Genomic DNA, 14,453 nt, shown 5'->3' with positions numbered 1-14,453 from the left:
ATTTTTTTGGGGTGGGGGGGACAAGAGAAGGGTTTTTTGTTGTTGTTGGTTAGTTGGATTCATTTCCAGAGGAAGAAGGGTGGCCCTCCCTGTTCTGGCTCCGCTTCCTCCTGAGGAGACCAGGGGAGCCTCTCACCAGGGCCTTCCTCTCCTGGCCGCCCAAGGAGGGGACCCCACCGGCCGCTCTGGGGGGTGGGTGGGGTGGAGGGTTGGGCAGGCCGGAGAGGGGGAGAAAAGGCAGGACAGAAATTGGGGGGGGGGGAGGCACAGGAGGACATGTTTGGGGTTCTGGGGGGGGAGTTTGCCAGCCCAGCCTGGGGAGGGTTGGGGGCTGCCAACAGGCCTCCTCGTAGAAGGGGTCAAATAAGGGGGGGGGAGAGGAGGAGAGTGGTTGTGCCCCAAAGCCCTGCCAGCCTCCATTCCCCCTCCCTCGTCGTTTGTGGTGGGGGGGCCACGGAGGAGGCAACCTTGGTTCACTTGGGCGCACCCAGCTGGGCTACAGCTTTCAGAACCCCCACCCCCACCCCTTGGCAGGCGCACGAGAGGGTGATGGGAGTTGTAGTCCCAAAGAGGGAACTTTAGGGTGGCGAGTCCTACCCCGGGGGGGGGGAGCAGGCGAGCCCTGACAGCCTCGTCGCCTGGAATCAGAGAGAGCAGCCCCCTCCCAGCGGAGCGGGGGGGGGGCTGAGGGGGGGGGCGTCCCGGCGGTGTGTGTGTGGGGGAGTCCGGGCAGCGTGGGGGCCCCGCTCCGGGCGAGGGCAGGGAGGGGCTGCCGCCGCCTTCGCCGCCTGCGTGGGGGGGGCAGCCGCGGGGGGGGGACCCCGGTCGTGGGAAGGGGCCGCGCTCCCGCGCCGGTCGCAAGGCGGGGCCCGCCGGCCCGGGGAGGAGGCGGAGGCGGAGGCGGAGGGAGCAAGCCCTCCTTCCTTCCTTCCTTCCTTCCTCCCCAGGCCTCCTCCTCTTCCTCCTCCTCCTCCTCCTTCCCGCCTCCTGCCTGCCTGCCTGCCCGCCCGGCGGGGGGGGGGGGGTCCCTGGAGCGATGCTGCGCCGGCGCCGGCGATGTCGGCGGAACACGAGAAGGACCCCCCCGGCGGCGGCGGCGGCGGAGCGGCGCTCAAGAGGGCCCGAGGTGGGGCTCCCGCGGCTCCGGGTGGGGGTCGCGGGGGTGGGGGTGGGAGGGCCAGGCCGGGAAGGAAGGAAGCCCCCCCCCCGCGAGACCCCCCTCCGCCCGGGCACGGGGTTGTTGTTTTTTTTGCTCTTCTCCCCCCCCGCCCGGCCCAACGGAGGGAGGGGCCGGCCTCCCGTCCCCCCCCGGCCCCCCCCGCCGGGGCTGCCTCCTTCACACGTGCAGCCCGCGGGTTCTGAAGGGCAGGGGGCGGGGGGGGGGGTAGGGCGGGAGAGGCCCTTTCGGAGCAGAGAGGGAGGGAGGGAGGGAGGGGGCCCGGAAGGCCGAGAGCGACCTGCGGGGGGGGGGGCGCGCGTCTTTTCCTCAGAGGAAACGTGTGCCCAGAAGCGGGGGGGGGGCGGACCCAGGCAGCCTGGCTCCCACGTGCTCCCCGCTTGGAAGCCGGGCCAGCGGCTGGAGGGGGGGGGTGCCTGGCGCTCTGCACATGCTCGTGAGAAGGGGCTGCCCCTCATCTTGCGCGGGTGTGCCTTGGAGCCTTAAAGGCGGGCACAGAGAGCCGGGGGGGGGGGGGGAGAGAGAGAGCCCTGGTCCCAGAGCCCAACGCACCTGTCCTTCCCCCCCCCCGCCGCCGCCGCCTCGTGTGTGCCCGTGGGGGGGGGTCTTCGCGAGGGGGGGCCAGAAAGCCAGGCAGGCCCGGGGGTGGGGGTGGGGGGTGTCTAAGGCAGGCCAGGGCGGGTCTCCTCGGGTGCCGGGGGGGGGGGAGGCGGCTCCTGGGATCGTGGGCGTGCAAGGCCTCCGGCCGGCCCTCCAGACGCTCTCGCTGCTCCTGGGGTGAAGCCGGTCTCCCGGAGGCCTCCTCTCCTGGGGGGGGCAACCTCTGGACCGACAGGGCCCCCCCCGGGCACCCCCTTGCCTTCCAGCCCCCCCCCCGGCCCCTTCCCTCCCGCCCCTGCGTGCGTGCGACCTCTCCTTGTGGACAGAGCTGGCGAAGGTGGCTTTTGCTGGAGCAGAAGGGGGGGGCGGGATGGGGGGGCTGCAGTGGCTCCCCTTGGCTGGCCGTCGGCCACCCCCGGCCTCCGGCCTTCCCTTTTCCACGAGGGCTGCCCCCCTCCCCAGCCAAGGAGTTGCGCTTCCTTGTGCACAGCCCACGAAGGGCGGAGAAGCCGAGGGGGAGCCAGACTGCTGGACAGAGGGGTCAGGGCGGTTGCTGCTCCGGGGAGGCCCCTGCCAGCGTTTCCAGGGGCGTGCGGATGTCCCTTGGCTGCAGCACTGAACGACTGGACTTACTGGCCCGGCTGTGGAAGAGGACAGCGGGTGCCCACACCGGCTGGGATGGAGGACCGTGACCCGACCTTTGGTGTGCCAAAACTGCCAGAGACACACGGCTTGGCGCTTCGCCCGTGAGGTCACGTCTTTGGCGGCATTAAATACAGAGTTGCCCACTTTGCAATCTTCCAGGTGGGGACGGCGGACTGGACGGCTTAGGAGGGCCAGGAGTGCAGCTCGGAAGCCCAGACAAGAAGAAGCGCAAGTCCAGCGTGCAGGTAAGCCGCTCGAGGCCGGCTTCCTGGTGGCCCCAGTCCAAACCCAGGAGGGCCCCCCCCATATGCACCCCACACACCTCGGTCCTTGCTGTCCTGGCGGGAAAACGTTCTCCCAGGCAAAGGGCCAGGGGAGGTTGATGCGGCGGCTCTGGGACCCGGGCAGCATCTCCCGAGGGGTCGTGAGGCCCGCCCCCACCCCCCCGATCCCTTTGGAGCGAGATGGGGGCCCTTCGGGACTCCTCTGCCAGGCGAGACGAGGCACCCGCGACCCTCTTCCTCGTGTTTCCTGGTTCAGGTCTAAAGTAAGGCGGGCTCCTCTTTCTCTGTCTTTGCTTCCAGGGACCCTCTTTCCCTCCACCCTCAGAATATGCCCCGCCGCCGAATCCCAGCGCTGATCACCTTATAGCCGCGAATCCGTTTGACGATAACTACAACTCCATTTCTTACAAGCCGCCGTTGCCGTCAGGAAACCCTTATTTTGCTAATTCCAGCTACCCGGGCTTTGGAGGGGGCTACCCTACCTTCAGAATGCCACCCCACATGCTCCCCAGGATGTCCTCGCCGTACGGCGCCACTTACCCGCTCAGAAACCAGCCACACCCCTTTCCTCAGAACCCGGTGGGCCTGGTCTTCAATCGGCCACAAGCCATTAACTTTGGGCCGCATGAAACGGTGGGTTTTGGAAACCAGCCATCCTATAATGCCAACATGAATCAAAATCTCGGCTTGCCTGGGCAGCCCCACTTCAGACCCAGCCCCGGGGAGAACTTTGGCCACATGCCTTCACAGAATACCACCCAGATGTCCCACCATGAGATGCCAGTCCATTTCGGGCCTGGGAACAACCCGCCTTTTAACAACTCCCCGATGGAATCAAATCCCTCCTACGCTCCCCTGCCGAACCATTACGGCCAGTCCAAGCCTCCCCCAAAGCCCGGTGCAAACAAGCACAGCAACACCCCACAGCATCACCCCTCACACGGCACAGAGGACGTGGTGAGCTCAGGAAACGCCGACGTGAAAACGGGGAACCGAAGCGTCTCAGCCAGCCAGGAAAGTGTCCCGCCTAAAAACGTTGATAATCTGAACAGCACCCACGCCAACGGGACACCCGGCAAGCCCCGCCTGGCCCGCGGAGGGTCAGCCGAAGGGGGCGCCGCCGAGAAGGGCAGCAAAATGCCCCTCCATCCCAGCCAGCACGGACACCCGTCCTCCGAGCCTGTCTATCCCTGTGGGATTTGTACGCACGAGGTGAACGATGACCAGGACGCCATCCTCTGTGAAGCTTCCTGCCAAAAGTGGTTCCATCGCATCTGCACAGGCATGACGGAGTCCGCCTACGGCTTGCTCACCGCGGAGGCCTCGGCCGTGTGGGGCTGCGACACTTGCATGGCCGACAAGGATGTTCAGCTCATGCGCACGAGGGAAACGGTGGGGCCTCCTGTGTTGAATGCGGACGCATGAGATGCCGGACTCCTCTGGGATCCCCGGGGTGCGGCTCCAGAGACCGGCTGTTGTGGGTCTGCCCACTCTGGGTAAACACCCTGTTCCTTGGAGGGTTGTTTCTGTTGGCTTGATCTTGGTCAGTCGCTCTCCAGTCTCTCTTCTCTGCCCAAGTGCATTACGTTTTTCATCAGAAGAACCTCTGGGAAAAGCTTGATGGATGATTAACCGGAAGTGTGCTTTTACACCCATGGAAAGTAATTGGATATGTTTTGAAGAGGCAACCCCCCCCCCCATTTTTGTGGGGAGAGCAGCCGGTGGCTGTGCACCTGATAGCAGTATGGGATGGGATAATCCGGAGCGGCGGCTGTACATGTTCAGTCCTGGCCACTCTCTGATCGGGAGTTTGGTCTGTCCTCTCCTCTGGAGCTTTTCTTAAGTTCTAAAGACAGAAGAGGGGACCTAAGAAGAAAAATCAAGCAATACTTATCTTAAGACGGCCATCAGCCACGTCAGCTGGACCAGGCACACCTAGTCTATGTTGACATTTAGTTCAGAACCAGAGTGCTCATGTTTAGCGTGTCTAAGAGGACCCCCCCCCCTTGAAGCTATTTCTGGCGTGGGCTTTCCAAGGCCCTGCCCGTCTTCCATGTTTTCTCTAGAAGAACAATCCGGTGCGTTCCCAGCGCTTGGAGGAGCGCACGGAGGCCGGGGGCCTGAAACCGAAGCCGAGTGTTTTCCCTCTCATTCTGAAAGCAGATTGGAAGAGTTTTGTGACTCTCTCCTGGGAAGGGAAGCCCATGCTCAGCCTTTCGTGGCTGTCTTTGGGGATTTCCTTCTCCGGCAGATCAGTTGCGTAAGACTAGGGACCTCGGCTGAAAGGAGAGCCCTGCGGTTCCACCTCATGTGGATGTGGCTGCTCCTGGGGATCACTCTTTGTGGCACAGAGCATTTTCTGTCGTGGCTGGGCGGTAGGCAGGGTTGCTGGCTGTTTCCATCGACTGTGACCCACTGAGGTCAGAGGTTTGCCCTGAGGACAGCACGACCTTTGGAGCTTGCGAGGGTGTCCGGGAAAAGAGAAGGAGCTGCAGCAGGGGGACCGTCAGCCTGTTGCCTGTGCAGGCTGGCAGGGCCCCTGCAGTGTTTCTGCCTTGCTGCTTTGCAAGGTGTCTCCACTGGGCCACGGAAGCCGGCAAAACGGGGCTTGCCGCCTGGGCCTCGGCCTGATTTCCTGAGGTCCCTCGTCCTGTCTGTTTCCGTTCGTCGGAGGGGCTAGTGCTAGTCCAAAAGCACGAGGCATGCGCAGTGATGTCTAGAGAATGTCCCCCCCCCCCCCCGCTGGCTCTTGAAGCCACGGCCAGCTCCTCCCTTGGTGCTCATGGTCGTCTTCTGCTGGGCTCCTTTTTTGGGGTTGCGCCGAGGTGTGCCTGGCACAAAGGAAGGAGACCCCGGGGGACCTTGAGCAACTGGGGGAGCAACCTTGGTATCGCTTGGTCCCTCTGTGGCACAGGCGTCCATCCATCGGTTTGCCCGTTTGGCCGAGGGGTGCCACAGGACAGTGCCACGCAGTCATGGCACTTCTTTTTGCCAAGGAGGATGTGCTTTCAGATATACTCCCTACAATATACACCCTGTTCCTGCAGGCATTTTAGTTGCTCCCATTTAGGACAAGTTGAAATGAGAAGGATAATTTGGAGGGACTCTCAGCGTTGCCTCTGGCTGGCTTCTCTTCTCTGCCTGTGCCAAGGAGAATGGCTTGGGATTCCCCACATAAAGCCTTGCGTAGGGAAGTCCCATTGAATGTGACAATTCTATCGCCCTCCCCCAGCCAGAAGAGTGGAGTTTGCCGCCACTGGGGTTTCCTGCTTGGTTGTCTTCTTCCATACATGACCCCAAGGCAGCCTCGGCCCCTCACCACAGTTGTGGTGCCTCCGGCATGATTTTACCTGAGCCACAAACGCTCCCAGATTGGGACGAGGCAAAACGCCTCCATGAATAGGCCCGGTGAAATTCCCCCATCTGGCGCCCTTCGTGGTACTTTGGCTATTTGGGGGATTATATTTCAGAACTATGGGAAAATTTTCTTTCTCAAATGTGTAACTTTTTGTTTTGTTTGTTCTGGGATTTTTAAAAAAGTGCTCTTGAAATTCAACATGTTGCCCATTTTCTATCAATATAATAGTAACAATACAACTTCATGCTTAAAAATACATGTACCTTCCACTTTATATATAAATATAGCCTTGCTCGATAGTATAAGTACCTGTACATGTGTAACAATTTCTACATTTCTGGCCACATGTCTTTTCTGTTGTATGTGACAATGACTGTTTCATATTAAAACTAGTCTTTCCTTATGTACTGCTTACATATACTGTACCTGTTTTTGGGATATCAGTTCAGTACTTTTGTAAGATCTCAAATTTGTTCCACATTGGCGACATTTATTTTTGGAACAGCTCTGAAAGTAAATAGAAATAAATCAGAGCATGTCTGAAATAACACATACATTAGTACGGTGGTGTGTGACAAAGTTTATGTATGTAATTCAAATTGGAAACAAGCAGTCAGACTTTGTCCATTATTATTCCCTTAGTAAGAAATTAAATTACTATGTAATACAGATGATTTCATATCATGGTGTGTGTTAAGCTACTCTGTGAAGTATAGGAAATGCTTATGTTTATGGATGGCTCACTAGTCTGACATGACAGGCAGAGTGCTTAGAAGCAAATGGTTAAATGCAGCATTTTCTGACATACATGCAATTTATGTCCGATGTAAAAGAGGGTGTTAATGTTTAAGTGAAAAAGTGCCCATTTGATTGTATTTTTTAATCTGAAAAATCCTGTTTTTTTGAAGATAGTAATACCTATTCGAGGTGTTCATCTTAAAAAAATGAGAGCATGAAAGCTAGATTTTCATTCATAAGAAAAATTTTAATACCCCGGTTTGCTTTTTTTTTTTTAATTGAAGTTGGAAAGAAATTAAGCAGTTGCAAAATGAATATAATAAAGTCTTGTCAAGGTAATAAAGGAGAACTGAATTATGTTCTTTTGTGGAGAGAATGTGCAGTTTTCGTGGGAAACTGGAGTAAGGCCGTCTTAGGGACATGTGTGTGTGTGTGTGTGTGTGTGTGTGTGTGTGTGTTTTGGGGGGGGAGTGGATTCCAGATGATCCCCAGCTGCTCTCAACTGGGCAGAACCGAAAGGGAGGCGCAGTAAGACCTCCTGCTTGGTGGGGGCGCTGTGGAAAGTCCTGAACGGACTGAAAGATGACGTCAGCATACAACGGGATGAGGCGGCAAAGTACTGCGCGTGCGCCGGAACGGCCTCTCGCCGGAAGTCGAGAGCTTCCTGGAAACCGTTCCTTAGCAACCGTCGTGTCCCTTCGGGCCGGCCTTCAGCAACCTGGCGCGGAGAGAAGCGGGGCCCCGCGCGCTTTCCGGTGGCGATGCCGGTCTGGGTGCGCGACTACCGCTGGGAGCAAACCCCCGAGGCCGTCTACCTGGCCGTGCCCGTGCGGGCCGCCCGCCTCCGCCGCGCCGACGTCTTCTGCACCGAGCGGTACCTCAAGGTAACGGGAGCAGCTCCGGCAGGGCGGGCGTTCGGGGGGGTGTGTGTATGTGTGTGTGTCCGTCCGTCCGTCCCGCTGTCCCGCTGCCTCCCTCCCTCCGGATTCCCCCCCAAGGCGCCTTTCTCCTTGAAAAGGACTCCTGGCAGCTGAAATCCTTGAAAGACAATACAGTATTTAAAGCTAAAACAACAAGTATGCAAATGTTAAAAAGGAACAAAAACCGCTCTGAGAGAAGGCCCAGTCAGAGCAGTAATGCCTAACAAATCAATCTGAAAGTCGCCCTCATGTTAGCCAGTCCCTGAGGGAAACCTTGCCTGAAGTGAAAGGCCATTGGGGTTTTTTTTTGGGGGGGGGGAGTGCGGAAACGACATGAGAATGAATGGCTGACTCTGAAATGGCCGCAAGACCTTGTCCCTCATAGCTGAGGAGGATTCACACGTGCATTTCACTTTTCAAATGTTCTCTGCAGGTGAACTCACCTCCATTCCTGTTCGAAGCTGTCCTGTACGCACCTATAGACGACGTTCGCAGTACTGCGAAAATTGAGAATGGCTCCGTCTTCTTCACCCTCTATAAAAAAGAATCTGCCCTGTGGGAATCCCTCGTCATGGAAAATGGTGAGTTTTCAGGTGGGATGCCTGGGGTTCATTCTTGCAGGAGAGGCCCAGCCTGCCTTCCCGAAGGGGGTTGCAGGAGAAAGAGGGAAGGGCCCCGCTTGGCTCAGGAAGGGAGTCCCCCTCCCCTTGCACTGCCGGAGCTGCCGCTGCCACCCCTGCCCGAGGAGCCTCTCGGCCTCTCTCTTTTCTCGGGCTGCGATTGCTCCATCACACCCTCTGTCTGGGCTTTCATTGTTGCTGGGATGGTTTTCTTCAGGTGACAAAGAGGCAATGCAGAGAATCCGAGAAGATGCTGTCTGCAGAGTCCAAGAAAACGCAAAAGCAGAAGCAGAAGCCAAAGCTGCTCAGAAGCGGGACCGGAGGAGGTTTGCTCTGGATGCCTTGATGAAAGTAAGCGGCCTCGCCTTTTCTTTGGAAAAGGGAACATCTGAATCATTTTTTGACAGGAAACATTAGAGGCGCCTCCTGGAAACCGTGACTTCAGATGCTGCCTTTTGTCTGTGAGCCTTAACTTTAATAACATCTGGAACTGAAACAAATGTATTTCTTCCCCAAATTTTAGTTATATTGCTTAGTGCTCCCCTCCCCTCTCTATAGGAAAATCTGCTCTCCAGCCGCCCCACCTTTCTATTGTATCCCAAAACATGACAAACCTGTGCCCTGGAAGATCATGTTTTATCTTCTTATGCTCCCACCATTTTATTTTCTTGTTGCAGTTCTGTATGTTATGGCTTTAACTTTTGTTTATAAGCCACCCAGAGAACTGGTTGCAATTGGCAATATGTATGAAAACTGGAAATTCATTTAAGTGTCCTTATTTCTCTTGTTAGCTCAATTCAGTCTCCCACTTGGTGTTTTTTTTAAATTTCACATCCTGTGACACACCCTCTCTCTGACACACACTCCCCTCTTTTCTGCAGGAACACAAGCCTCTTTTCCCACTGCTCATTCCCCCATGCCAACCTTTTCCTGTCGTCGCCTCCCTTTTCCTTTTAACCTCAGCCATGTTGCAGACCCCTAGCCTCTTCCCTTGCCCAACACCCTCTGACGGCTGGGACCATTCTGTGGGATGGCCATGCTTTTCTGTGCTCCAAGGCTTCAAACTATGGGACTGTAACCAAGCAGTGAAAATACTCAGGCAAGAGAGAGAGAGCTTCAACACAGCAGCAACTATTTTCCTCCTTTCTCATTTCTTTTTGTCACACAGGGATTGTACAGGCAGTCTTGGCCCTTTTAGAAACGTTAGCAGTGCTGTGCAAACATTGCTCTTGCTGTGCTTCTAAGTATCATGGTGGTGCTTGCACTGTGATGTGTGGTGTGAAGATGGGGCATGAAACTGATGTGACTACATCTGGTTTCTATTACTTTCCCTGAAATTGCTTAATGGAGTTCATTTGGATCTGCTGGCTCTCACTTTGGTGAAAAACTTAGTTCTACTCTGGGTTCGCCAAGTGGTCTTATTGTAGTAGCACAAAGGCCTAGTGGGAATCTCATCTTGCAGAGTTGCTGGGCTGGAAATAAGGTGTGGGCTTCAAAGACCTTTGCAATCTTAAGTGCCATAGACATACAGTAATTGTAAAACAAAGCTTAATGCTTCTGGGATTCAAATAGCTAGAAGAGGCAGAAAGAAAAAGAATAGAAGAGCAGAAAGAACAGGAACGGAAAAAAGCCACAGAGGAGATTGAGAAATGGAAAGAACAGAATGAGAAGCAAAAGAAGAAGCAAGGGATTGACCAATCACATCATGAAAACAGGAAAACGCTAAAGAAAAACAAGCCAGAGAACAGGGGAATGAGACCTTCAGACGGGAGAACATCCAGCTCAAACTCAGTGACAGGAGGTAAAAATCCCCCCCCCCCCCGCTAGCCAGTAGTTACTACTGGAGTCTCCAGTAGCCTTTCCCTTTCTGGAGTGCTCACATGCCTGGCAGACTCCCTGCTTTTCACATAAACTGCCAAGACCAAGCTTAGGGTTTTTCTGTCAGTGGACCGTCTGAGTTGTGGGTTGGAGCAGGATGTCAGCATGTCCTCTTTTCCAGCTGAGGGGCTTATTTGGGAGGCATCACTCGAGAGGGGTATGCAGATTTGGCCTCTGTGTGTGTGTGTGTGTGTGTGTGTGTGTGTGTGTGTGTGTGTGTGTGTGTGTGTGTGTGTGTGTGTGTGTGTGTGAGAGAGAGAGAGAGAGAGAGAGAGAGAGAGACCTTTTAAAATTAAGCTTCAGCTTTGCTTGTTATTATTAAATAGCCTGTGTAGGTACCAGACTCCAAACTATCAACTAAAACCAAGAGAAAAGAAAAGTTACTGAGATCTGTGCCAAAACCTCTCCTTCTGTTTCTATAAATATTTATTTTGACTAAAAAATTCATGCACTGACCAACAGAGTGGCTTGTGTGTTCTCTTTAATGCAGCCAAAAGTTCTGGAAATATTTTTTCGGAGAAGTTAAAGGAAGACGGTATCCCTGCTCCTCGGCCCAGAGGCAGCATTGAGATAAACTTCACCCCACGTGTCTTTCCTACAGCCCTCAGAGAGTCCAGGATCCCAGAAGAGGAGGAGGTATGAAGATGGGCTGCTTGGTTGGCTCAGGAGACCCTGTGAGCTTTGGCTCTGGCCCTGCTCCTTTCTCTGGGAAAGTCTGAAGAAGGGCTTCCAGGCATGAATGGGGGCTGCCGAGGAGGGGCAGGCTTCGTGGCTGGGGTGAACCACTTCCAGAGATCTGGGACTGCACCAGATGCCCTTCTGGATTTGGAGGGCCACACTCTGACAGATGCTCAAAAATTGTTCTTTTGATTTTAAGAGCCTCCTGGCGCAGGGAAGGGGGGTTAACAGGAACACTTTTTGCCACACTTTAAACTGTCCTCACCCCCTCAACCTGTTAGCATAGTGGGGAGGACTTTTCAGCACTGGATTTTGGCTCTGCTCCTCCTTGGGCCCAAAACAGGCTGAGGGGAAAATCTCCTGGAAGGCTGCAGACAGTCCTTTGCTCCCATCAGGGAAACACAGAGACATTTTGAAAAGCTTTCCACAAATAAGGGGGTGGGGGTGGGGATGGGGTGGGGGCAGAAGAGCTGCCAATCATGTGGCAGCCATCATCCTCTTGGGGTTTGGGCACTTGTCCAGAGAGATCCTTCCCAGCATGTGGGACAGCAGCCAGTCTACCAGCTGGAAGGGAAGGTGGCTTTTCCCAGCCATCCAATGGTGCAGGCAGGGTGAGGTGTGGATTTGGTTTGCAGGCGGGTGAAGGGGACCTAGGGCTCCTGTGGAGCACCTGCTTGGCCGCAACTGTAGGGAGGATCCAGCTGCATATTCAGAGGCCTCAGCAAGGCCAGTCCAGCTCTTGGTCCCTTCTCAGTGGCAGATGCTCCCGCATTTGCTTGTCATGTAGTTACTAAGCAGGACAAATCAACCTGCGCTTCTGAAGCGGGAAGTGACTCTGTGACTCTGCTCTTTTGTTTGCAGTGGTTGTGTAAGCAAGCAGAAGCTCGCCGGATGATAAATGCAGATGCTGCTGAGATGGAGGACTTAAAGGAAGAGGAGAAGAACCCTGACTGGTTGAAAGACAAGGGAAAGTGAGTTCGAAGATTTAAGAAAGAGCAATGCACAAGCCTCATTTTAATGGCTTTGCTGCTTGAGGGGAAAGGGGTTTGGGCCAATAGACTGTTTGACTGCAGAAGTGGGCAACTCTGCTTGGACTTCGGACTCCTTGAGGGTTACAGTGGTAATGTTTCTGTGATCACCAAGTCCTGTGCAAAGCCCTAAAATGCATTATTTAAACAAATGTGTTATGTTTCTAAAGTATGTTCTGACTTTGAGGCTCTTAAAATCTTACTGAAAATCTAATAGCTGGGCCTGTTTACATGGTATTTTTAAATTTTCTTTTTAGCAAACTCTTTGAAATGGGAAACTACCTTGCTGCTCTCCATGCCTACAACTTAGCAATTCGTATCAGTAATCAAATCCCAACATTGTACTTGAATCGAGCTGCATGCCACCTTAGGCTGAGAAATCTGCACAAAGCTATTGAGGACTCATCTAAGGTATTGGATTTTTTTTACCATGGGGTTTAGATCCCTAACTCTAACCTTAACCCTTTGGCCCCTTGGGTTGCTGTAACCCACTGTGACCCTGAGTATGGAGGTCTTCTTCATTGCTGCAGTCCTCTGATACATCCAGAAAGTGGAAGATGGAGGCAGCTGCTTTGGGCGGATTGCTCTTTGGGAGGAGAGGGCAGCCTGGCCAAAGGACAAAAAGGGCCACTACAAGGGTCTACGAGGGAGGCAGTGCCTTTAGGAGGGCCAACTAACATTGCACCAAAACACAAGCTCCTGAGCAGCGTGCTGGAGAAGACTGTGGAAACGTTGGCCTTGGTAGAGGACGGTTTCCCCCCCTGGAGTCCCGACCCTCTACATTCTGGGCTTTTTTGTTTTCCCCCTCTTAATGGACCAACAGAATTCCTTTCCTTTTTCACCAAGACAGTTCTCCCATATTTAAATTAGGAAGAAGTTATCTCTCAACTCAAGCTGTCTGGGTTGCTGTAATACCATAGAATTATTTTGAAAAACTAAGGTATACTTCCTGAGTCTAGCATTTTCTCTGAGTGCTGGTTATGGCATTCTTGCCCTGGTGTGCCTCTGCAGAAGAGCCCATAGCAACTGGGGGACTGCAGATGACAGCAGAGAGAAGTATGCAGGCAAACACTGGTGCCTTCAGGTGACTCAAAGTGCAGCTGAACGTCGATCCAAACTAGCCTTTATGAGCCTCTGTGCTTTCTTATTCTAAGGCTCTGGACTTATTGACTCCTCCTGTTCTTGACAACGCTAAAGCCAGAGTGAAAGCTCACCTGAGGCGTGGGGCAGCCTTTTGTGAACTGGAATTGTACGCTGAAGGTAAGGGAAGAGGAATGTGTGAAGATGGCACCCAGCCCTCACTTGGGGACTGGATGCTTTGGGAGAGGCAGCTTTTATTATTCTGTACCTCTTGTTTGATTTGTTCTAATATATTACCCAGAAATACAAATGTTATTGCCCCTTTTTCTAAAAGAAGGTGGTTACGCAGGCTGCAGACTCTGTAATGCAGCACACCAACAAGCACTTAAAACCTAATAACAAAACATTATGTTGCCTGCACCACTGAAAAGTAGCATGTTAGGCGACATCTTTGTCAAACATTTATTGTCTCATTTTCCTGCTTCAGTTACTTTATTTGCCAAGAGACAGTCTGTGGGCCTCTGCTCCAGTTCTTGTGGCCAGCTAGTAACTTCAAGCGAAAGGGAGTTAAGAGCTGCCACCCTATAGGTGAGGAAGGGCCAGGAGCCTTCCCCTGTGCACAGCCTGGCCATGTGCTGGCCTTCCCAGCAGCCGTTCCAGGATCCCTTGTGTCTTATGCTGCTGTCCCGCTTCTGGCTGTTCCTTGGAAATAAGCCCGACTGGACAGAGGAGGACATGTTTCAGCGTCACCATACTGAGGATTGCACTGCAAAAGTATGTTCCTAAAATGTAACTGCTGTTGTGAGATTAAAAGAAGCATGCTAATGAATCCTAGGTCTTCAAGATTATATTGCTGCTCTCAAGATTGACCCTACAGACAAGACGATAGAAGAAGATGCTGAGAAAATTCGACGCATAATTCAGGGAAATGACTGATTCTGGGGGAAGAATGCATATTTGATCAGCTCTTTGTGCAAGGTAACAGAAACACCCCAGTGCTGGTAACAAGGATAGTTAACTTTGCAAGGTACTTTGCTGTATTGGATAAATATTTCTTCTTCACTGAAAGATAGTATTAATAAGGAGAATAACATCTGAAGCTTTTTAGTTTATGCAAACATTTTTGTTTCTCAGTAAACAAAGTAGTGAACGTTGTAACTTAAGATTGGATTTGTTAAAAATTTGAAACCTTGTATTTACTTAGGTTGGATTGCAGTGGGTATTTTATAAGAATATGTTATACTCATAAGGTAGTAAAATAATCCCTAGTCTTTAAAGCCTTTAAAGACATGGTGGTGCTCTTAAATCCCCGATTGAAAATGACTGGTTAAAGGTCAGGCCTCTTTTACAGAAAGTTGAAACAGTTTCTTGTTCTAAATACAGTCCTATTCTGAATTGCAAAATATAAGTGATGCCTGTTCAATACTTGACCTGTAAAGAAGAATGT

The 14,453-nt window shown here is 53.4% G+C and overlaps 2 protein-coding genes across 3 annotated transcripts; both read left to right on the top strand.

Moving 5' to 3' along the window:
* Positions 1-957: 957 nt before the first annotated feature.
* On the top strand, positions 958-7,151 carry PYGO1 (pygopus family PHD finger 1). Its single transcript, XM_072981942.2, has 3 exons — positions 958-1,126; positions 2,582-2,667; positions 3,007-7,151. The coding sequence occupies exons 1-3, from the start codon at positions 1,057-1,059 to the stop codon at positions 4,129-4,131; spliced, it is 1,281 nt and encodes a 426-aa protein (XP_072838043.2). The 5' UTR covers positions 958-1,056; the 3' UTR covers positions 4,132-7,151.
* Positions 7,152-7,477: 326 nt separating this feature from the next.
* On the top strand, positions 7,478-14,414 carry DNAAF4 (dynein axonemal assembly factor 4). Of its 2 annotated transcripts, XM_072981943.2 has the most exons (9): positions 7,478-7,686; positions 8,156-8,303; positions 8,560-8,693; positions 9,915-10,143; positions 10,711-10,856; positions 11,760-11,869; positions 12,184-12,337; positions 13,081-13,186; positions 13,842-14,414. In XM_072981943.2, the coding sequence occupies exons 1-9, from the start codon at positions 7,564-7,566 to the stop codon at positions 13,940-13,942; spliced, it is 1,251 nt and encodes a 416-aa protein (XP_072838044.2). In that variant the 5' UTR covers positions 7,478-7,563; the 3' UTR covers positions 13,943-14,414. The 2 variants fall into 2 exon arrangements, with proteins under 2 accessions (XP_072838044.2, XP_072838045.1); XM_072981944.2 differs by lacking the exon at positions 13,081-13,186 and having other exon boundaries at positions 7,479-7,686.
* The last annotated feature ends 39 nt before the right edge of the window (positions 14,415-14,453 follow it).

Source organism: Pogona vitticeps, chromosome 12, assembly GCF_051106095.1.
Source record: "Pogona vitticeps strain Pit_001003342236 chromosome 12, PviZW2.1, whole genome shotgun sequence".
NCBI classification, from domain to species: domain Eukaryota; kingdom Metazoa; phylum Chordata; class Lepidosauria; order Squamata; family Agamidae; genus Pogona; species Pogona vitticeps.
The sequence above is the reverse complement of the archived record's forward strand: the minus strand, read 5'-3'. Positions and strand labels throughout refer to the sequence as shown.